At 42.8% G+C, this 23,606-nt stretch overlaps 3 protein-coding genes across 4 annotated transcripts; all 3 read right to left on the minus strand.

The window, feature by feature from the left end:
- Positions 1-290: 290 nt before the first annotated feature.
- LOC106603128 (peripherin-2) lies at positions 291-4,115 on the minus strand. The gene is made up of 4 exons (XM_014196402.2): positions 3,413-4,115; positions 2,035-2,465; positions 1,594-1,840; positions 291-1,407 (listed from the first exon to the last, which is right to left on the minus strand). Exons 1-4 carry the CDS (start codon positions 3,560-3,562, stop codon positions 1,198-1,200), a joined length of 1,038 nt encoding a protein of 345 aa, XP_014051877.1. The 5' UTR covers positions 3,563-4,115; the 3' UTR covers positions 291-1,197.
- Positions 4,116-5,156: 1,041 nt separating this feature from the next.
- On the minus strand, positions 5,157-16,465 carry LOC106603129 (filaggrin). Its single transcript, XM_014196403.2, has 7 exons — positions 16,108-16,465; positions 12,429-15,849; positions 12,059-12,084; positions 11,694-11,855; positions 11,440-11,506; positions 11,198-11,305; positions 5,157-8,670 (listed from the first exon to the last, which is right to left on the minus strand). Exons 1-7 carry the CDS (start codon positions 16,338-16,340, stop codon positions 7,792-7,794), a joined length of 4,896 nt encoding a protein of 1,631 aa, XP_014051878.2. The 5' UTR covers positions 16,341-16,465; the 3' UTR covers positions 5,157-7,791.
- A 1,760-nt stretch (positions 16,466-18,225) lies between these two features.
- Positions 18,226-23,472, minus strand: cdca5 (cell division cycle associated 5). Of its 2 annotated transcripts, none has more exons than XM_014196408.2 (6): positions 23,394-23,472; positions 22,928-23,013; positions 20,146-20,213; positions 19,922-19,990; positions 19,299-19,802; positions 18,226-19,111 (listed from the first exon to the last, which is right to left on the minus strand). In XM_014196408.2, the coding sequence occupies exons 2-6, from the start codon at positions 22,959-22,961 to the stop codon at positions 19,031-19,033; spliced, it is 756 nt and encodes a 251-aa protein (XP_014051883.1). In that variant the 5' UTR covers positions 22,962-23,013; positions 23,394-23,472; the 3' UTR covers positions 18,226-19,030. The 2 variants fall into 2 exon arrangements, with proteins under 2 accessions (XP_014051883.1, XP_014051882.1); XM_014196407.2 differs by having other exon boundaries at positions 22,928-23,017.
- Positions 23,473-23,606: the final 134 nt, after the last annotated feature.

Here is a 23,606-nt window from a genome sequence, read left to right on the forward strand (position 1 = left end):
AGCCACATGGGACTTCCTGGCCTTCCTGTATGATGACTGCTGGGGCAGCAGTTGGAGTATTATCCCTGCGATTAGCAGAGTTGTGAAGGGTGTCAGGACAGAGGACACAGACTCACAGCTTTCATTGCATTACTGACATCAATCATCATCTTCATAATCCTATTCCTCCCACTGACTGACACTTAGAGAGTTGAGGAGGGGTTTAGTGAAAGGCAGAGAAAGAAAGAAATGGTAAAGGGAAGCTGGTCAACAACAAAAAAATAACAGACAAAATGACAGAACGCCACAAAGCAATTAAAAATGGTAAACTTTAATAGATTCTCTGTCATAATAGTTCTGTAATACAGTGCTGTGTATGACATTTTGCTAAGTGGTAAGTAGCAGAACATTGAGCAGTGTATCGTTCTACAGTCAGCTTTACATTGCAAGTATTCCTCAAAATAAATGTTTTTATTTGTGTCTTTATCAATTTGATATAGCTCTATCCCTCAGTAATTGGAAATATCTTTACATTGTAAGTGTCAACCATGATATTATTGTGATATTGACTGTTGAACACTGAAATTGTGAAGTAATTGAACATATCCAACTAATTCATGTCATGACCATGTTACAGCTGGTTTTGTATCTTTCTCAATTTAATTCTCTTTTAATGAACCACAACCAAATGTTACTTCAAGGTGGATTGTGGACCGGTAGAAATAATAGTACATGTCAATCCCCGGTTCTAAAAAAAGAAATATGTTCTTTATTTCTCCTTTGGGGAGTACATGGAATTGACTGAACATCAAATAGCTTCATTAATCATGAAAGGATTATGGAGGGCTTGGGGTGACGTTAATGTGTTTAATGTGTGTGTGGTGTGTGTGCGTGTGTGCGCGTGCGTGTGCGTGTGTGTGTGTGTGTGTGCGTGTGTGTGTGTGTGTGTGTGGTTAGCGTGGCCATGGGTACTTAAAACTCGGACTGGGACAACTGATACAAAAATATATTTGCCCTCAAGTGACTGAAATAGATTACAACATTCAAATCACTCATTTGGGGTAAAACATTACAGAAATATATCAGCATTGGAATGGATTGTGATATCAAAGAAATACCAAATGAATTGATCAGTGTCTAGTTAGATTATTTATCACCCAATAAAGTGCCATGTTTGCCCCGTACACCACCGGTTTGAAACATTTTGATTTCTCCGCATTATTTGGCGGGGGTCTCCCCAGCTTCAGCGTCCTCACTTCCCACCTCGTTCAGCTGAAGGAAAACCAGCACAGGAGTCACGTACTCCATGATCGTCTCCTTCACCCCTTTTTCCAGCAGGTACCCCTCGGTCTCAATCTCAGTGTTCTCCTGCCCTGCCACCGCCTCCATGGCTGTCTGCAGGTACCGCAGACTTACCAACACTGATGACTGGGGGGGAAGGATAGGAGAAGGGAGAAAGGTTATACAGGAGGATGGGCATACTGTATTACTCAACAGCGAGCTACAAGTATAATTGTGGCCACTCACAGAAGTCTGTTCCGGGGAGCCTCTGATTGCCACAAAGGACATTATCTCACTTTTAGGTTTTTGGATTGATATATATCTGCACAGTACCTGGACCAGGAAGATGGACAGCACCGCAGCACCAATAGTGTTCATCAGGCCCATGTAGTAATTGACCAGAGCCTCCCTGCAGCCGCGGATGTAGATGTTGAGCTCCTCGGTCTGGTGCTCGTAGTTGTAGTGGGCTGAGTTGTTGGTGAGGCGGTCCTGGATGCAGGGTCTTGGGGAACTGGGGTTACAACAGCTGAATGGGACCCCATCGAACAGGTAACGCCCGTCCACGTTGCTCTTAACACGGCTAAAGAAGAAAAGATGGGGAAGGGGAAGCATGTAGAGAATAAACAGTCTACATCATGGCTTTGTATCACCTCAACTGCATAATTTCCTATAACCTTAATGATTTATTTAAATGATAATCTGACATGGGATTATTCCTTTACCAAAGACTGTCAGACTGCTCCCAGTCCTCTAATAGTCTCTGCCAGTACTCACTCCTTCACTTCCTTAGAGCTAAAGTCTAGGTAGCGGTTGCTGATCCACTGGACCTCGAACCAGTCCTTGAAGTCGGTGTTTCCACAGCACTGGAACTCCATCTGCAGGCGGTCAATGGTCTGCTTCTGGAAGCAGCGACCGGGTGTGTCTGTGTCCTTGTAGAAGCGGATGCCGTTCTTCAGGCCGATCTTCAGGGACCACTCCAGATTCCCCTTCATAGCGTAGCTCATGATCACAGTCGTCAGCATAAGGAGTGTGAAAAAGAGAGAGACTCCCCAGTAGGGTTGTAGGAAGGTCTTCCAGCGGGGGAAGCGTCCGGCATCCAGGGCATCCTGGCACATACGGCCAGCAAAGTAGTTGATACCCAAAGAGGCCAGACCCACTATCATCAGGGTGTTGGGCACAGCATGGATCTCTGTGTTATCCATTACCTGTAGGCAGAAGAACCTCACGCATCAGTGATACTGCAAACTATACAGTATAAACTGATATGTTAGGCTCTCAACCCATTGATCCCATATTTGAGTAATATTGAATGTGCAGAGGTTGGTGATTCATCTCATACTTTAAAGTGGGAAACATAATTATGTATTTGAGGAAATCAATTAGGTCGTTTTTATTTTTACTTCTATGCCAAATTTGACATAAAAACTATATTTGCTGCAAAAAGGCTGCATCGAGGGAAGCCTTGACTTCCAGGCCCCGCTCTGAGGTGAAAGCCTGATAGAGGCTACATTGAGGTTCATTTTGTTTCTATTTATGTATTCAACAAGTGCAATAGTTGATAGTATATTATTCCAAATTCTGAAATCTCAAGAGATAGATGGTAAAGTCTACATCCGTTGTATGTGACAAATAACATTTGATTTCACTCCACGTTCTGTAGGTCAGTTAATCTTATCCCTATTCTCAGTTTAGCACCAGTATGTTCAGACCAGAGACAATTGCCCCCTGTTGATAATGTCCACACCTAACCCCTTATCCAATATGAATACCTCATCACAATCTCACTCATAAGAGCATTATCAAAGGCTCCTGAATTCTGCATGAGATATTATCGTCAACACTCCAATGCATTTTATTGTGTCATGTCTCAAAGCATTCAAAAATAAAATCTTAATTTAAGCTCTAATACACTCAAAGAATGAATTTCCCCCTTTTTCACCCTCATGCTTTTCATGCAGTTTATGACCAGACGTTTACTAGTATCACTCTTTACTAGTATCATTCCATTCTACTGTAGAACTTCACTGAATACAACCCTAAACACCAGAGGAGAAATCTGAGAAAGTGAAGCTTCTGGATAAGTAATATGTATTGTACTGCAAGAATCATAGTGGCGTTGTGTACAGTGTAAAGCTGTAGAGCATTGTGGTACCTCTGCCCTCCTGCGGAGCTCGGTCTTGAGGAAGCAGCCCAGGGTGAAAGTCAACGCTCCGGCCAGTGTGGCCATCCAGGACAGCAGCCACAGCCCCTGGGCTAGCTTCATTCTCTTCTCAAACGGGAACTTCATCTTCATCAGCACCATGGTGTTAGTGGAAGCCCACGGAGGCTCCGAGGGTCACTGTGAGAATTGGATGAGGAATGTGGTGATGAAGGGATCTGAGGGGAAGAAGGAGAGTGCAGCAACAGACTGCTGGAGCGATCTGAGAAAGGCGGCCTTGAGAAAGGATCGGGTCAAAGGTGAAGAAGAGTAAGTCTGGAAAAACTTCAAGCGGAACAGGTAGAATTCTGAACTGGAGATAGAGTATTCTGATGAGTGTTTCTCAAAGGAGAGACAGTAAGATAATTATTGTTGAAGAAAGATGGTTCTGTTATCCAAAAGTAAGTAAGGAATAATACAACCAAATGGTTTGTGAAAAAAATCTGTGGGGAGAAATAAAAGCCACAAAAAAATTAATTGGTATCTTCTGGATTCATTAGTGGAGGTGTGTTAAAGTTCACATGCTTGATCCCCCCCAAAAATGTATTAAAGAAAGTCCAGATGGCCCTTCAGTCCTGTTCTAGCACCTGTGTGCCCATGCTTAGGTAGGTGAGACACAATGGATTTGGACATTGTTGGACGTCTAGAGAGTCTTAGCACTAATCCCTCACCTATCCTATTAAACGGCCTTTCCAATTGGAATTCAGTCCTCTGTCTGGTCAGCAAAGGTAGCCTCCCTTGAAGCAGGGGTGGGGACATGGATGAGCTCTGACGAACCAAATTGAAGATGACAGGGCGATTGATATAAGCATGGGCGCTGATACGTCGGCCACTTCTATAACTCTTCCTGACCTTTCTGAAATGTTAGCATGAAGCTTATGAGAAGAAAAAAAAAAACGGTGTATGGCCTTGCTCTCAAGCACTGTGGTGAACATTTATCGGGGATTGATATCAAATTTGATAAAAAAATATGTGTTTTTGTCACACTGGATAGGGGTATTGTTTTACAGGGTCAGCCATAGTAGTACGGTGCCCCAGGAGCAAATTAGGCCTTGCTCAAGGGCACGTCGACAGATATTTCACCTTGTAGATTGATATAGTCAAATCTCAATACCCCAAACCCATATTTTTTCCCAAATCCATTTCAGACAGATAATGTAAGGCCAGAATAGGATTACAGTAAGAACTGGAATGAAAATGATGCACAAGCATACTGGTAATAAACTCATCAAGGATATTCTGTAGTAGGCTACTCTTTAATTGAATTGAGAAAGCAAGACATCCGGGGAGAGAGAGGGAAACGGAGGATTATCCTTTCTGAAGCTCCTAGAACAGGCTCAGCAGGGTGAGTTTAAACTCTAACATGGAAAACCATTTACAGCCTAAAAACCTAAGATCCAGTACATAGAGCACATTGACATCTCTGTTAACTGGGTGTTTTCTGTGACAGCAACACCCATGCTAAACTGCTATGAAGTGGCTTGCTCTTGACAACTCTGAATCCACCTTGATTCCTTAATGTGACACATAAAGGTGGACTGACATGACCTTATGGCAGTATATCAGTGTTAATGAAGCCTTAGTAACAGCATTTGACAAGACAAGCCAACCCTTAAATTAACAGGCCACTAAAATGGCCTGAGAAGTGGGTAGAAATACATATACTCGTATACTACTCATATCTCAGTAAAACTGCTGCACGCCGAGGAGAACCCATAAATCAAAATGTCTCCCCTTTGTGATAACTGACTTACTCTCCTCCCCTCAATCTAACGCCGTCGCCTACGATCAAACACAACAGTGTAACGTGTTTGACTGAATTATTTATACTAGACTTTGTGTGTCATTATTTGTTTTAATTCATGTTAAATTAGTACATTATAGAGGACTATATTTATTGAGAACATTCAGACACATGTGCAGTACACAACACGAGGATAAAAAACACAGACAGTAGTAGTTCTACACAGCTCTGTAGTATCGTGCATGGTTAATGAAGTTCAACCTGGGGATGTAGAACAGGGAGACATATGGTGAAAGCAACAGCTATTTCTAAATAATAAATATGTAATATATACAAACATTATCGTACGTAATCCATATAGTGGAACTCTATCCAAAACTACTGGTCCTGCAATAGAGGTATGGATTGGAGGGGGAGGCAAAAGGGTGCATGACAGTACAGTCATCATAACACACTGTGCTTTCATTACGTTTTGACACATGACACGCTGACTATGATTTTAGTTGAAAATAACAATATATATTCCCGACACACCCTCTCTATATATGCCCCTTCCGATCCATCTCAATACACTGAGTGTACAAAACATTATGAACACCTGCTCTTTCCTTGACTGACCAGGTGAATCCATGTGAAAGCTATGATCCCTTGTTGATGCAACTTGTTAAATCCACCACAATCAGTGTAGATGAAGGGGAGGAGACAGGTTAAAGAAGGATTTTTAAGCCTAAAAGACAATTGAGACATGGATTGTGTATGGGTGCCATTCAGAGGGTGAACGGGCAAGACAAAATATTTAAGTGTCTTTGAACAGGGTATGGCAGTAGGTGCCAGGCGCACCAGTTTGAGTGTGTCAAGAACTGCAACATTACTGGGTTTTTCACGCTCAACAGCTTCCTGTGTGTATCAAGAATGATCCACCACCCAAAGGACATCCAGCCAACTTGACACAACTGTGGGAAGCATTGGAGGGCCTTGAGGCCGGTACGTGGAGCTTATTAAAGAGCAGTGTGCGGGTTTCTTCTTTTCTCTCATTTTAGTCAACTGTTACCATACACCTGCAAAAAAGGTTGCTCAGATGTGCGAGTGCCTTTTGAATTTTGAAACATTGGAGTAAACATGGGCCAGCATCCCTCTGGAATGCTTTCGACACCTTGTAGAGTCCATGCCCTGACGAATTGAGGCTGTTTTGAGGGCCAAAGGAGGTGAAACTCAATATTAGTATGGTTTCCTAATGTTTTGTACGCTCAGTGTTTTTTATTATGGTTACCAGAGGAAAATCTCCTACAGGACAAAACTGACATTTCATGTGGCATAACATTGCTTATATCATACATCTCTCAACTGACTGTTGCATGCCTCTGGTGACCACAATGACAAATGGTGATTCAGATTTACATTGTGTCTTGTGGTTTTTGCCATAATATCAATATGGAGACTACAGCATGTACACAAACATCAATATTAAAATATAAAACATACTGTAGTTTGCATGTACATAAACATCAATATTTTCAAGACAAAACATAGTTTTCATGCAAGAAGAATAAATATGTTTCTTTTTTTGTTGTTTTCCCCATGGAAGGAGGAAACTATCTAGCAGTTGGAACCATTCACACCAGACCACACAGATCCATCTGCACAATTCAGAAAAACATATCAAATATTTCTGTTTTCATTTTTATCTCCATCAATTAAAACCTGACTTCAAATATATTGTTTCCCATCCACAGTGACGGTCCAACGGACACTATTTATACTGTATGTTATTAAATATTTGACTATACACTGTAAAGATTAGATTATGTCTATATCTGCAGGTGAATTAACTTATGAGGATAAACAAAGTCTATCAACATGTCTTACATCTTACCTAAGGACCTAAATTCTATGAAACACTCTTCTTATCTGATGTGCACTGAGGGAAAAACACAAAGCATTACAATGAATTATGCACAAGAGGTTCTGAAAGGATCTAGTTTTATATAATCCAGAGACAAGGGTGGGATTCGGCTGTGCTCTGCTATGATGAGACAGGAGTGAAGCCTAGGACAGGGTTTCCCAGTGTGAGGGAACAGGGAAAATCAAAGCCACATGCTTTTTGTTTGATGTTACCTCTGGAGGACATCAAAGCCAAATCCCTGCATACTGGGAAAAAAAAGACCTCAGGACATGTCTTTGATTATGAATCGAGAAAAATATCACAAATATTAAAATGTGGAGCTGAGGATCTCCAACTTGGGCCGCTTGCCATTACAGCTCTTTGCAGGCGTTAATTACTTAATATCTTCAAAAAGAGGAAAACACTATGTTTGAAACAGTTTCTTTATCTTACTTGTTTTTAATGATGAATACTCTTTGGGGCCTTGTTATTTAGCCCTGAAAACGTTTTAAATGAGATGAAAATTTAAATAATTATAATTAAAAGTATTATTATTCAAGTGGTCAGTTCTGTTGCTTTATGTTCAATATACAAAATATTCAAAGGTGAATTATGAATACCAAATGTTATCAAAGTCATGCTTACTTCAGTAACCACCAACCCAGTCGACACCTGTCCACATCTGTGTCTCTGTGAAGAGATCAGGTGTCACAGCTGTGTTCTCTCCCCATTCAGCACTTCGTCCGGCACCACTCCGGTCCAGCCCTGCCCCTCCTCCACACTGGGCTGCAGCTGGCAGATGAAGTGGTTGAGCATATTTTGGGCCGACTGCAGGTTGTCCAAGCTGCTGCCAGGATCTACCTCCCTGACATCCACACCCATGTCCTCGCTCCTTGTCCTCCAGTTACGGATGATCTCATCTTCTGAGTCGTCCATGGTACCGTCCTCTGGTTGGTGGAGGTCCATCATGGCCTCTGTGCCCTTCAGCTGGCCATGCTGCTCCTCCTGCCTGTGCTTCTGTCTCCTGGAGGAGGGAATCTCATCCAGACTGGCTGACAGGATGCGGATGGGAGAGCCCAGTTTGCGGCTCGCAGTGACCCTGTACCCATCCTCCTCTGTTGGGCCATAAGCTGAGTTCTTGAAGCTGGTGGTGAGGGTGACCTCATCCATGGGGGCTGGTAAGGTCTCAGAGTGAATGGTGACATGGAGATGGGGGATCTGTAGGGAGTGGGGAGGGTGTTGGCTGACAATTTCCTCACCCCCTGACTCACTCTCTGTGTCTCCCTCTCCCTGTCCTGCCCAGCAAATACGCTCCTGTCTCCATGGTTGAAACGCTGTGCCACCATGATGACCTCCCACTGACCTCAGAACGCATTTTGGAGCCTCATCCCCCATCTCCGACCAATCAGATTCCTCCTCTTCTGGCAATGTTCCCAGCGATAGGTCTTCCCCTTTGGTGGTGACCTTTCCATAATGATGACTATCCATGAATTGGACTGGAGGGGGGGCAACAGGGAGAAGGAATTGATTGACAGAATCATCTGGGTGGAAATGTTTGTCGAGGGCTTCCTGTAGCAAGGATGTTACCTAAGGAATGAAAATAGATGACACAGAACAGAATGTTCAGTTATGTTGTTATGACAGTGAACAATGAACAACTGTACATCAAGAACAAAGCTGAGTCAAGACTAAAAGACAACTCATAGCTTTATAACAATGGGCTTTAGAAAGAATGGGCTACGTAAAACAGCATTTACTAATTACACGCAGCTCAAAGCAAAAACAATGGTTTCTATTGGTGGTTTCACTCTGAACTAAAAGGGGTTTGATGAATAAACAAAAGGTCAAACTAATGGGAGATGTGGGTGGTGGAAGGAAGGAGACATTCTATACAAAGAGGAACATACACTACATGACCAAAAGTATGTGGACACCTGCTCGTCGAACATCTCATTTCAAAATCATGGACATTAATATGGAGTTGGTCCCCCCCCTTTGCTGCTATAACAGCCTCCACTCTTCAGGGAAGGCTTTCCACTAAATGTTGGAACATTGCTGTGGGGACCTGCTTCCATTCAGCCACAAGAGTATTAGTGAGGTTGGGTACTGATGTTGGGCGATTAGACCTGGCTCGCAGTCGGCGTTCCAATTCATCCCGAAGGTGTTCAATGGGGTTGAGGTCAGGGCTCTGTGCATGCCAGTCAAGTTCCTATTACTGTGCCACGTTGAATGTCACTGAGCTCTTCAGTAAGGCCATTCTACTTCCAATGTTTGTCTATGGAGATTGTATAGCTGCGCGCTCGATTTTATACACCAGGTGTGGCTGAATTAGTCGAATCCACTCATTTGAAGGGGTGACCACATACTTTTGTATATATGGTGTAGTTACAATTCGTCTTTACACTCGTGGGAATTGGCCTATATGGTTAGGGCTAAATTTAAATTTCTTACAGAAGAAATCTAAAAAGCATATACATAACCATTGTAGCAATTGAAAGGGAACAGTTTGGAGATAATGGAAAAATTATTAGAGAAAAGGTGAGTGCACAACCGTTCATCTGACACAAGACTGAATCTAAAAATTACACTTTTGATTTAAGTGCATTTTACATATGCTTTTCCCCGCATTTGTTGATAATGAAATGTGAAAATACAGTCATCAACATGATAAGACTAATCCTGTAAAATGTGGAGTAGGTGCAACATAAGACAAAGACATTACAAGGGTTTGAGTGAGAGGTCTAACTGGTGTCGCCAAGTGGCCACACCTCTCCAAAGTGTGCACAGTTCCTAAGCAATTTCATTGTACTAATATGACTCATAGAAGAGTTTTCAACGATAAGGTACTTTTTTGAGCTCTCCTAGCTGTGCTGTCAAGGAACTAGAGCAAGAACACTTGTAGTTGTTTCGTTTGGAACACAACAGTTGTTGTTTACGCAATCCAAAATCTGACCATTTTTAAATCGCAATCTGGGTCAGGTGGGCATGATTTAAAATCTTCTATTGCCAACATAAGTTATAAAATACCATCTTGCAGTGTTAGGCATCATAAGGCAATTCAGAGAAGCAGATTGTATTTTTGCAGCAAATAGAAAGGAGTCCTGAGTGCATTCAGGTGCGTGTGCCGTGTCAAATCTCTTCAAAATAAACAAAGATAGGCTCATTCTGTTCGGAACAACCTAGGGTATGATGCCATGTCATCTTGTAACTCTACATCATACATAGTGATCATAGATGTTGTCCCTGTACAGATAGATGTAGGATCTTAATTTGAGCCAGTTTGCTACAACAGGGAAATAATCCTGCAGAAACAGGAAATGTGAATTATTATGGTGATTATAATGAATGGATTTTGTTTTAGGAGTTTATACATTTTTCATTGGGGCAAATCAAGTCTGACATTTTAAAGTGGAAATTACAAACTTCAGAAGCCTTTTTAAACTTTGAATGCACTACAAGTTTGCATTTCATGCTGTGCATGAAAATGATGAGCAACAAAAGAGTGATCAAATTAAGATCCTACATCTGTATATGACATGCGTTTTAGGATTTGGAAATGTGAAGTGCACATTTGGACTCTAAGGTGTTTGGCTTGCTTGTTTGACATCAAAGCGGGATTTTTTATAATCCTCAAAGTCTTATCTTTCAAAATACATCGAGTCATCTTAATTTACAGCATTTCCCTCGCTCAGACAATAAAAAAATTGTAAAAGTTGCCCAATTACCGGGCGGGATGGGGTAACTTCTTGTCGCGCAGTGCTCAAGTTCAGATCGGCTGTCAGTCAAAACCCATACAGAGCTCTGACATCATGTATAGCATGTTACTGTACAGCCACTACGCTCCAAATTTGGAGCCATTTTCAACCAGTATACGGGTACGAATGTAAAGGGATAACATTGTGTAAGTGCATGCCATGCACTATAGCTCATTCTTATTGCATTGCATTCCAAGGTTGGGGCTTGAGGGTCAGGGGATCATAGAGGTCAGGCGGGTTTGATTCAGGACCTGTACTAGCAGTATTTCTCTGTACTTGGCCGCTCTGATCTGGTTTTGCGCACGTTTTTGGTTGTCTTTTTGTCTCGGCTAGATCTGTTCATCAGGAGGAGTTCTCACGTTAATAGTCTCCATGCTGTGGATGGTGGTCTTGGCTGAGGACAGCTGATCTGTCAGGGCTGTGATGCGCTGGTTCAGATGCTCACGCTCCCCATCCATACTCTGAGCCTGTCAAACCACACACATAACATAAAACACACATAAACATGACAAAAAAAATTGTAATACAGTTTTCCAGATGTGTAAACAATGTACTTCTATCGACTTCAAAAAGTCAAATGAGCCATCTGCTGGTGCCTCACCACTGAATGAAGCTTCCGCTCCAAGAGATTATTGGTCTGTTGAGTGTAGGAGTAATTATCACTAAGTCTGAAATACAAGAGCGAGAGAAGGATTGTCAGAGTTACAGTAAAAACACTATCTAAGCTTGTCAATGTCATGCACATCAACAGAAGATAAATGGCAAATAAAAGAACATTGTAACGGCCACACTAATGTTCCTCCCTGAGGCCCCTTTAATTCTGAGGTACCAATGACTTAGAACTCCTCCCCCGACCTTTTGAATTTGTCCAGGAGGCTACTCAGCTCCACACGTGTGTTCTGTAGTTCTGACTCAAGGAGCTGGTGACTGCTCTTAAACTCCGTCCCCATGCACTCCATTCGCACGGCAGTCTGGAGCAAACTGTGGTGCAGATCCTCATTTTGCTCCTGAAGCATCCTGAAGGGAGTAGGAGAGAGGAGGGCGAAGAGGTTAGTGCTCAGTTAGATCATCATTTGTATGTAAATGAAACATTTATTCATTTGTTAAACAACAATAATATGGAACATGTGACAAAAACTTTTATTTTACATTCCCAATTTGAATTATTCCCCCGATAAGCAACAAGACAGAGATCAAATTAGACATAAAATCAAACTCACATTATTCGATCAACCTCGGATCCTTCCTATATGGGAAGGACAAAACCGAAATTGATTTTTACAGTAGTCAACAACGTGCATTTCATAAATAGAAATGGATTTTGCAGCTTCCAGTTAATAGACATTGATAACCAATAGTGACACATTGTGTGATAATTTTGATGTGTCATCCATGATTATGTAGGTAGGTGCCTGCATGTTTAATGCCACAATCAATGGAAAGCAAATTAATGGAACATTCTTACATAAATAATTAAGAATGTAAAACACGTGCAACGGTACAAATTGGTCAATAAATATAAAGTGTACAGTAGATAATGCATGACATAACTAGCAATAGTAATAAACACAACCCCAGGAGCAGTCATACTTTATGTAGAGAGGCAGTTGAGCCGCTGTAGCCCGTCTGCTGCTCGTCCTGATTCGTGGGGCTGCTGGTATTCCTGGAAGACTTGCTGGAATGGGACAATGACTCCAGCTCTGCAGCTGATACACTGACAGGAGAGTTCTCCTTAGAATGGCTTGATGGGCTGTGGTGATCGTCATGGTGATGATGGTGGTGGTGTGTGTCTGCAGGTGAGGAGGGATGGTGGTGAGATTCATAGTGGGAAGGATGGTGGTGATGATGAGGTTCTAGGTTGCTAGGACTGTGATGTGGTTCAGAATGGGAGTGTGGATGGTGAGATTCTGAATGAGAGGGGTGGTGGTGATGGTGAGAATCTTGGTGGGAACCATGGTGGTGATGGAGAGATTCTGGATGGGAGCCGTGGAGATGGAGAAATTCTGGATAGGAACCATGGTGGTGGAGAGATTGTGAATGAGAGCTATGGTCATGGAGAGATTCTGGATGGGAGCTGTGGTGATCATGAGATTCTGGATGGGAGCTGTGGTGATGGAGAGATTCTGGATGGGAGCTGTGGTGATGGAGAGATTCTGGATGGGAGCCATGGTGATCATGAGATTCTGGATGGGAGCTGTGGTGATGGAGAGATTCTGGATGGGAGCCATGGTGATCATGAGATTCTGGATGGGAGCTGTGGTGATGGAGAGATTCTGGATGGGAGCCGTGGTGATCATGAGATTCTGGATGGGAGCTGTGGTGATGGAGAGATTCTGGATGGGAGCCATGGTGGTTGCAAGATTCTGGATGGGAGCCATGGTGATGGAGAGATTCTGGAAGGGAGCCCAGGTGATGGAGAGATTCTGGATGGGAGCGGTGGTGATCGTTGGATTCAGGGTGGGACAGATGATGGTGGTGGTGCAATTCTGGATGGGAGCCATGGCGATGGTGAGAATCTGGGTGGAGAGGATGGTGGTGGTGTCCATGGTGATGAGTTGGGCTGTGGTGGTCTCCATGGTGATGAGGATGAGTTGGGCTGTGGTGATGTCCATGGTGATCGGAATGACTCGGGCTGAGGTGATCTCCCTGTTGATGGGGATGCGTTAGACTGTGATGGTCTCCATGGTGATGGGGTTGGCTTGGGCTTTGGTGGTCTCTATGGTGATGGGGATGAGTTGGGCTGTGGTGGTCTCCATGGGTATGAGTTTGGATTTGGCTGTCTCCATGGGGATGTTGATGGGTTGGGCTGTGTTGGTCTCCATGGTAATGGGGATGAGTTGGGCTGTGGTGGTGTCTATGGTGATGGGGATGACTGGGACTGTGGAGGTCTCCATGGTGATGGAGGTGGCTTGGGCTGTGGTTGTCTCCATGGGGATGAGTTTGGCTGTGGTTGTCTCCATGGGGATGAGTTTGACTGTGGTGGCTTCCATGGTGATGGGTTGGGCTGTGGTGGTCTCCATGGTGGTGGGGATGATTTGGGCTGTGGTGGTCTCCATGGTGATGGGAATGGCATGGGCTGTGGTGTTCTCCATGAGGACGAGTTTGGCTGTGGTGGTCTTCATGGGGATGGGGAAGAGTTGGGCTGTGGTGGTCTCCATGGTGATGGGGGTTTCTTGGGCTGTGATGGTCTCCATGGTGATGGGTTGGGCTGTGGTGGTCTTCATGGGGATGGGGAAGAGTTGGGCTGTGGTGGTCTCCATGGTGATGGGTTGGGCTGTGATGTTCTCCATGACAATGGGGATGACTTGGGCTGTGGTGGTCTCCATGGCGGTGGGGATGGCTTGGGCTGTGGTGGTCTCCATGAGGATGAGTTTGGCTGTGGTGGTCTTCATGGGGATGGGGAAGAGTTGGGCTGTGGTGGTCTCCATGGTGATGGGGGTTTCTTGGGCTGTGGTGTTCTCCATGAGGACGAGTTTGGCTGTGGTTGTCTTCATGGGGATGGGGAAGAGTTGGGCTGTGGTGGTCTCCATGGTGATGGGTTGGGCTGTGATGTTCTCCATGACAATGGGGATGACTTGGGCTGTGGTGGTCTCCATGGCGGTGGGGATGGCTTGGGCTGTGGTGGTCTCCTTGGTGATGGGGGTTTCTTGGGCTGTGGTGTTCTCCATGAGGATGAGTTTGGCTGTGGTTGTCTTCATGGGGATGGGGATGAGTTGGGCTGTGGTGGTCTCCATGGTGATGGGTTGGGCTGTGATGTTCTCCGTGACGATGGGGATGGGGATGGCTTGGTCTGTGGTGGTCTCCATGGTGATGAGATGGACTGTGAAGACCGTGATGGTGATGGTGGTGAAATGGAGAATGGGAGCGATGCTGGTGATGATGGTGGTGTGGTGTTGAATGACAGGAGGGATGTCTTGATGAGGAGGGGCTATTATCTGGGCTAGTGATGTCATCGGTGTGGCTGCTGGGACTGTGGTTTAAGTCTCTTGCAGGCTGAGGGTGTTTATTGTCCTGGTGTTTGCCGAGATGGGAGCGAGAGTGCTTGCTGGAATGAGAGTGCTTGCTGGAGCGGAACTGCCTGCGGATATGGGAGTGGACACTGAAGGTCGTAGAGCTTGCACTGCCAGGCCGACTACTCTTTTGTCTTTGCCTCTCCTCCCCTCTGTGTTCCACCTTGGGGGACCTCAGGGAGGCTTGTCCGGGGCTGCTGGGCCTGTGAGCAGCTGTGACCCCAAGAGAGGTGAGTCTGTACGGGCTGAACACCTGCCTGGTGATCTCGTTCAAAAAGGCAGAGAACTTCAATTTATCCTGCAATAAGTTCTTCTTGGCGACCTGCTCCCTTTTCTCCAACTCCTTGTCTACAATGGTACCTGCATCTCCATCCCTGTCCTTACAATGGGACAGTGCCTCCATTGACTTTGCCTTGCGAAATTTGCCAGCCATTCCTGCCACTTCAGAACTCTCCTGCTTCTTCAGGATGACATTGGCAGGGGTCTGATGAGAGGACATTGCTTTCTTTTTCTTTTTTTCTTTCAGGCTCTTTTCCTGTCTTGGGAGGTGGCCTTCATCATCTATCAAAGGAGATGTGTCATCTTCCTCATCTTCCTCCTCGTCATAGGCCTTCCTCCCCCTGTAGATGTCAGTGCAGGACTGTGAGTACTTGGGCTTCTGCAGTGGATGTTTGTTATCCTTCACGGACTCATTAATACTAGTCTGAGAGGACCAGGTGGAGGAAGAGCCAGAGGATGACGAGGAGGAAGAGGATGATGTTGAGGAAGAGGAGGAAGAGGATGAAGATGATGATGAGGAACCAGAGGAGGAGCTGGATGAGGTGGCTGCAATCTGAGGGTGGGAGGTCACATTTGTAGCATGGTGATGCAGATAGTGATGGTGATGATGAGGATGGTCAGGGGAAGAGGGATGAGATTTCTCATTGTGGTGGTGAGGGTGATTGTTGTGGCCATGGTGATGGTGGTGGACAATGCTGCCCTCTGATGTTGAATGGTTGCTACTGCAAGAGAAGATAACAATGACAGAATTGAGCAGTATTTCACTGAGGCAGAGAGCATACTCTTAGGCTGTTACACACTTTACTGTAATGCAGCGTTGGTAAATTAACTAGGACAAGATCATTTTGTCACGTCTGCATAATATTGATCAAAATATGTACAATTTCCAAAATGTTGAATACCAAAGCAAGAAATTACAGTTCCATCCAGACAAAATGTCAGAACTTAGTTAACTAATAAAGTAATGTAATCAAACATACCCATGATCATTCTGATCTTCTGACCAATCTGTCTTTTGCTGGTGAGGATGAGGATGGTGATGATGATCATGGCTATGGTGGTGGCGGGGATGGTGTTTGTGGTGATACGTTTTTTGGTCAGCCATCTTGCCATGCTTGGGGTCCCTCTCCTGATGCTCATGGAGGTGGGGCTTGCCATGCCTGTGGCCCCTGGTCCCCTGCTTAAGCTGCACAGGAGTGAAGTACTTCTCCATCACCTGCTGCTTCCCACTCCACTGCTTCCGTGTGGTAGTCCTGGGTGCAGGAACAATCTGTTCCTTTGCTTGCTGTGCAGTCTGCAACTGTCTTTGAACTATTCCGCTCCCTGCGTAATGGGTGTATTTCCTTGATTATTTCTGATGATTCAAAAATATTTTCTGGACCAGAACTCAACTGTTTGGAAAAATGCCATATAATTATAGCAAAGTTAGGACATTACTACGTGAGCTAATTCAAACTGAGCACATTCATAAGTGTGCAATAGTTATGCTGACTTAAAACAGGCTATTTACCACATTATCTTGCATCAAGTACAACAATTTTTTTTACAAAACCAATAACATGTTGAGTTATTATTGAAATATTTTAAGAGGTCAACACAAATACAAAAACATATCAGCAAATACAATCAATCTCAAATCCGTCAAATCAGTTAGACTTACCTAAAAAAATGATTTGAAAATATTTCGATGTGCCATTAATTCAAGAATCCTTATCAGGATTAATGAACTTGATCTTATTAATGAATTCAGATATTATCCTAAACCACATAAGCAGTGAGTGCCAGCACATACTCTGTCAGAGAACCCACAAGAATGACACAGGCTGAGATGCTCATTGATGTTTTGTACCAGGATTCTGCTGGCACTCTCCATCTGAAACCATTTTCCAATTGCGCTGGAGCGTGCATGAAACACACCACACAGAAACATCAATAAATTCTCTCCACCCACCCATTAGCCCCAAGCTATTTCAGAACACATGTGGAAGCTACTTAATAATAGACAAAACACACAAACTTTTCCTATTTTTGTGATGCATAATAAAGTAAAGCATTGGTCAGCTAGTCTATTCAAATGACATGGTATGGCCAATGTTACATTTCAAAACACTTGTGTCATTTGTGCAACATTCTTGGGAGATGTAGTTTATTCACAAACTCAATTATTATATTTAAGAACTCATTGTTTATGTTAAGCTTAAACCAAAAATATCTCTGAATTTGATCAAATAATGTTGTCCTTTAAGTTTTCTATGAATACAATTAAACTGTGTGGACTTCAGTGTTTAGGAGATTGCCTGGTTAATGCCCAGCTTGCTATTGACCTACCTGCTTCTATTGTGTCACTGCAATATCCACCATGATATGTGACCAATAAAATGTGATTTGATTTGCAATAGTCCATGATAACTAAAAGGAACAGCACTGAGAATTCATTGGAATTAACAATGGCATGACACAAGCAACCACATACCAAGAAACACGATTATTTGCAATGAATGATCACATCTTATTCCCATATCACTACACCCTGACAGTTAAGTACAGAGGTACACATAAAATTGCTTCTGGGATGTTTGACACCAGTAATATAGACAATAATTTGTCTCCGGACTGTCTATATCTGAGGTTATAGCCATACAATACTAGCGTCTGTAGTTGTCCATCGCCCGCAGCCCCTTTCCCTGAATTGATTATCAATTGTGTGATACAGCACAGGCCTCCACTCGCAATCAATGGCAGCACTGCACTGATGTGACCCTCCAGCAAAGAGAATGGAAGGTCAAAGCAGTGTGGGGCTGAAACCCAGCCCACAGGTTATATAACTCAGAAATCAAGTGTTTTCTCCTTCAATTCTAAAGGACAATGTTATTTTGGAGACCTAGAACATTGATAGTCAATATAAACAAAATTGAGATTTTTAAAAATATCACTGGCCTGGTAAAATGTTACTTTTTGAACTATCTTTAAAAGATAAAAAAGAATGACTATAATGAACGCATCATGTAGCACAGTTGTTATAACAAATGCATAGATCACAGGAAAAAAGCATCAATAACTTAGTTTGTTTCATACAGTAATTATTCAAACTGGAAGAGTTACACAGATTAAACTATTTATTATATTCTTGATAGCAGAACAATTCTAAAAAGTAACATTACTTCTTACAAAAAAAAGAAATAAAGCAGAGACGTCTTCAACCATATGATAGACTTGAGTCAGTAACGGACATGGCCAGCCAATAAGAACGCGTTTCCAATTGATATGGAGTAGTGATCAGATAATAAGTCTTAATCACTAACATCTAAACTATCATCTATGAGTGGAATAAAGAAACTAATTACATTTACACTAATACAAAAGAAAATAACAGTGATGGAAGAAGCCACAATGAGAGGGTGAGCGCAACCTCTAGGGAACAAAATGTGATAGGAGCTTTGTAAACTATTCTTATAGGTTAAAACACACCTGTAATCCAACAATGATTTAGCAAATAATTTTAAATATAAAGGGTGCTCATCAACACAAAATTATGTCCCAGTGACCTAATGAAGTTGTAATTTCAAAAAACAAATAACTATCAACATATCAAAGTGACAGGAACATCCTTGAAGCTAGAATTCTTTCTTGAGATACATTGTTGATGATACCAATCTGACATTTCCAACTGAATTTTTTTAATGTATTTTTTTTTAAATTTATTTTATTTTTTAAATCAACATTTCTGTCTTGTAAATGAATCCTGTTGGTTTCCCATAGTTTGCATTTTCATGCAAATAAAAAGTTAACTCGTCTTCATTGTCTTTGTAATACAATAATGAAATTAAAAACATTACCGTTCTCCAGTATTGGCAACAAGTCTTTCTAGTTACATGTCAAAGTCTTTGTAGATGACCCATGAGTTTATTCCACCAACAATTCAAATCCTTCTGCCTCTTCAAACTCTGCATTCATCTTTGCCGCAAGGTCATCCAGCTCTGCCAGCTGGTTAGGAAGGAAATTGAAAAGTAGATCAACAAAGGTACAAATGCTATAGCTTCTTCCACATCTTCATCTTGAAAATAATGTAAGTGCTGGTTTTCATATCTTGTTAAGTGGTAAAGTACACTGTAGTCTACTATAGTTTAGTTGTCCATCAATGTTGTCAACAGTGACATATATCCTCACTTACTTTTATTTGATGAACCTTCTTCCTCCTCCTCTTCTCCTTTACCACAACGACACCAGGGATGTTGACATCTGGCTCTGGGTCAGGAGCAGCACTGTTGTCCCCTTCCAGCAGGGTGAAGGAGCTGACTCCACAGAGAGACCTGAAGGCTTCAGGGCCCACCCTGAACTGCTCCACCTTGCGGAGAACCTGAGGTGTCTGAAGCTTCTCAAATCCAAACAGGGTCTCCCGACGCTGAGGAGATGGGGAGTGCTCGACCTGGTGACTTTCAAACGAAGGGTCTCCTAGGCTTAGGCGGGTATAGGACCGCCGCACCTTTTGTGACCATGCTGAGTCTTCTGGGTTTGCTGCAGCCTGTGGACAGGGTGGTGAGGGGGCCAAGATTGGGGAAAGCATGGTGGCTTTTGGTGGAGGGACCTGGGCAGGTCCTGGGGTATAGATTTGGGACTTCTTCCGACTGCCTTCAAGCAATCTTTGTTCATTTCCTGTGTGGTCCTCGGAGGGGACCTGAAACAAAATCAATTGTGCACATATGACTGGGCTGATATGAAATAGCAGAAGGACCAAACATTTTAAAACTATGCAGCTTATTATGGAAACCGATTTGCTGTGTTCTTTCAACTCACATTGACTTGTGTTTTCCTGGGTGCAATCTTCCTCACAGTGATGCGGCGTTTTATGGCATCTGTAGGAGCCTGTGGATTACAGTAACATAATTCGACAAAATACTGAAATGACTGAAGATGTTTGCAGGATGCAGTTTGACTATGTCAATAAGTAAATTGAAATGTTACTAGTTCTGAAAGACTGGTGGTGTTTAGTTCTAGCTGCTGACAAAGGTACTACTCACAGAGTTGGGGACATTATCATTTGGAGAGTTCAACCGCATTGACCTCCTTCGTGGCTGGCTGGCAGAATCTGGTATAAGCCAAAGAATGGTCCAACCATCAACAATTTTACCTCACCGGCAGCTTACAACCAGCAGCTGCACATCTATCACTCCATTGTTTAATTGCTATATTCTAAATATTTCATCACTGTGGCCTATTTATTGCCTTACCTCCCTTATCCTACCTCATTTGCACACACTGTATATAGGATTTTTCTATTGTATATGTTTGTTTATCCCATGTCTAACTCTGCATTGTTGTTTGTCGCACTGCTTTGCTTTATCTTGGCCAGGTCGCAGGTGTAAATGAGAACTTGTTCTCAACTAACCTACCTGGTTAAATAAAGGTGAAATAAAAATGTTTTTAAACAATTGTGTGTGATCTTTGTAGCCAGTAGCAAGCCAGTAGCAACAGCCTTCCCCGTAGCTCAGTTGGTAGAGCATGGTGTTTGCAACGCCAGGGTTGTGGGTTCGATTCCCACGGGGGGCCAAGTACGGAAAAAAATGTATGAAATGAAAAAAATGAAATGTATGCATTCACTACTGTAAGTCGCTCTGGATAAGAGCGTCTGCTAAATGACTCAAATGTAAATGCAAATGTAATGACTTGACTGGTAAAGTTGAAGTGACAGTTGTTTTTAGTCTAATGTCAAGATGAGTCCATGTCCAAAGCCATCTGTTGTCAAGATCCAGCTGTATGCTTTAATATGTAAAGGCGTGGGGAAGATAGGCAATAGTTTGTAACTGCAGCCTGCAATTCAGGGCGTTCCCCCTGCCTACCCTTACCACCTGGGGGAGGACCGTCAGGAAGTCCAGAATCCAGTTGCAGAGGAGTGTTCAGTCCCTGGTTCCTGCAGATGCAGTAATGCCCAAATGCAGGGATGCCCTGAATTGCAAGCTGCAGTTGTACCCTTCTCAAGATAGACATCAAAATGATGGAAATAGATAGATCTTGCATTTATTTGAGATTGGGGCATATAGTTAGCTGTCTAACTAAGTCTACAAAATAGATAACATTTGACACTCATCTCACCATTAAAAAAAAAAATGTAAAGTTTGATTTAGTGAACCACACATTGGCTAGCTACAGGCAAGCACTTAAGAACTTCTCTAAATTACTTAGAGTCTAAGACATTTAGGTATCAAAAAATGATTTGATAAAATATTGACTTTGACCTTACTACTAAAGCCCATAGAAATATATTGAATAACACATTCATGGCAAAAAGGACAGTATATACACACACATATATCTCTCCAGTCAAAAGTTTGGACACACCTACTAATTCAAGGGTTTTTCTTTATTTTCACATTGTAGCATAATAGTGAAGACATCAAAACTGTTAAATAACACATATGGAATCATGTAGTAACCAAACAAGTGTTAAAAAAAAACTAAATATATTTTAAATTCTTCAACCCTTTGCCTTGACAGGTTTGCACAGGTTTGCACACTTTTGGCATTCTCTCAACCAGCACTAGTTGGCTACTTTTCCTTCACTCTGCGGTTCAACTCATCCCAAACGATCTCAATTGAGGTCAGGTGATTGTGGAGGCCAGGTCATCTGATGCAGCACTCCATCACTCTACTTCTTGGTCAAATAGCCCTTACACAGCATGGAGGTGTGTTTTGGGTCATTGTCCTGTTGAAAAACAAATGATAGTCCCACTAAGCCCAAACCAGATGGAATGGCGTATCGCTGCTGAATGCTGTGGTTACCATGTTGGTTAAGTGTGCCTTGAATTCTAAATAAATCAAACAGTGTCACTAGCAAAGCACCCCCACACCTCCATGCTTCACGGTGGGAACCACACATATGTAGATCATCCGTTCACCTACTTTGCGTCTTCCAAAGACACGGCAGTTGGAACCAAGTCTCAAATTTGGACTCAACAGACCAAAGGACAGATTTCCACCGGTCTAATGTCCATTGCTAGTGTTTCTTGGCCCAAGCAAGTCTCTTCGACTATGAAGGCCTGATTCACGCAGCCTCTGCTGAACAGTTGATGTTGAGATGTGTCTGATACTTGAACTCTGAAACATCTATTTGGCCTGCAATAACTCTAATGAACTTATCCTCTGCAGCAGAGGTAACTCTGGGTCTTCCTTTCCTGTGGTGGTCCTGATGAGAACCAGTTTCATCATAGCGCTTGATGGTTTCTGCGACTGCACTTGAAGAAACATTGAAAGTTCTTGACATTTTCCACATTGACTGACCTTCATGTCTTAAGGTAATGTACTGTCGATTCTCTTTGCTTATTTGAACGGTAGCCTAGTGGTTAGAGCGTTGGACTAGTAACCGAAAGGTTGCAAGATTGAATCCCCGCACTGACAAGTTAAAAATCTGTCCTTCTGCCCCTGAACAAGGCAGGTTCCTAGGCCATCATTGAAAATAAGAATTTGTTCTTAACTGACTTGCCTATTTTTTTTTTTAAGGGGAAAAAAAAAGGGGCTTGGTCTTTTACCAAATAGGGCCATATTCTGTATACCACCCCTACCTTGTCACAACACAAATGATTAGCTCATACGCATTAAGGAAAGAAATTCCACATATTAACTTTTAACAAGGCACACATGTTAATTGAAATGCTTTCCAGGTAACTACCTCATGAAGCTGGTTGAAAGAATGCCAAGAGTGTGCAAAGCTGTCAAGGCAAAGGGTGGCTACTTTGAAGAATCCCGAGGGACATTTTCCGGATAGAGCGGGTGTGAAATAAAGAACAAAATATCAAAAATACTGACCAGCCAAAACGGGTTGTGGTGTCTCGTTGCTCATCCTTGCCGTCTGTCCAGCTAGATTTACCAATATAAAATCAGTAGCTAACAAGCTAGCTTACGAAATGAGAACAAAGACAATTGTATAGTTAACAAATAAATAAAAAAAGCTAACTATGCCCCTAATAACTAATGCAAAATTCCGAGTGGATAACTTGCTAGCTAGATAGCTACTGTAGTAGTTCATTTTGCTTGAACTCCCTAGCTGAAGTCCTACTTGTTTCAAAATTGCCCGCCTGGAAGTACCGGAAGTGTTAGATTGCCACTTCCTGTCCATTATTTACGTCTTTCTCCACAACCATTTACTTCAGTACTGCACAGGTACTACATTAACGATAAATGTGCGATTCCAGCTAAACTATGATAAACTCCAGAATAGTAGGCGGAAACACAGGGCTAGATCAAATAAATAGATTAACACTCCAGTATTCACCTTTCAGTTTGTTGCAATCCGCCAAATACACATTTAAAGAAGAAGAAAACCTACGATGAACACATTTGCCAGATATTTCACTGGATGTATACGTTTGAAGCATCCGGTTGGCGTTTCCACTCACTACCGAATATGGTGATGACAGGAAGCGAGATGGATTTGGCCTATATTATGCAAATTTTCTAATTCTGCTAATAATACCGTTTTCTATTC

This window comes from Salmo salar, chromosome ssa04 (genome assembly GCF_905237065.1).
Source record: "Salmo salar chromosome ssa04, Ssal_v3.1, whole genome shotgun sequence".
NCBI classification, from domain to species: Eukaryota; Metazoa; Chordata; class Actinopteri; order Salmoniformes; family Salmonidae; genus Salmo; species Salmo salar.

Excerpts from the sequence above, each read along its gene's own strand:
- LOC106603128 (XM_014196402.2), bottom strand. The coding sequence starts at position 3,562 with ATGGTGCTGATGAAGATGAAGTTCCCGTTTGAGAAGAGAATGAAGCTA. Across the intron at positions 2,466-3,412 it reads AGCTCCGCAGGAGGGCAGAG|GTAATGGATAACACAGAGAT; the intron begins GTACCACAATGC and ends TTCTGCCTACAG. Across the intron at positions 1,408-1,593 it reads TGTCCATCTTCCTGGTCCAG|TCATCAGTGTTGGTAAGTCT; the intron begins GTACTGTGCAGA and ends CTTCCCCCCCAG.
- LOC106603129 (XM_014196403.2), bottom strand. The coding sequence starts at position 16,340 with ATGGAGAAGTACTTCACTCCTGTGCAGCTTAAGCAGGGGACCAGGGGC. Across the intron at positions 12,085-12,428 it reads CAACTGCCTCTCTACATAAA|GAAGGATCCGAGGTTGATCG; the intron begins GTATGACTGCTC and ends CTTCCCATATAG. Across the intron at positions 11,856-12,058 it reads TCCGAGGTTGATCGAATAAT|GATGCTTCAGGAGCAAAATG; the intron begins GTGAGTTTGATT and ends TACTCCCTTCAG.
- cdca5 (XM_014196408.2), bottom strand. The coding sequence starts at position 22,961 with ATGAGCAACGAGACACCACAACCCGTTTTGGCTG. Across the intron at positions 20,214-22,927 it reads ACCACAACCCGTTTTGGCTG|ATTCTGCCAGCCAGCCACGA; the intron begins GTCAGTATTTTT and ends GGCTTATACCAG. Across the intron at positions 19,991-20,145 it reads ATGATAATGTCCCCAACTCT|GCTCCTACAGATGCCATAAA; the intron begins GTGAGTAGTACC and ends TGTAATCCACAG.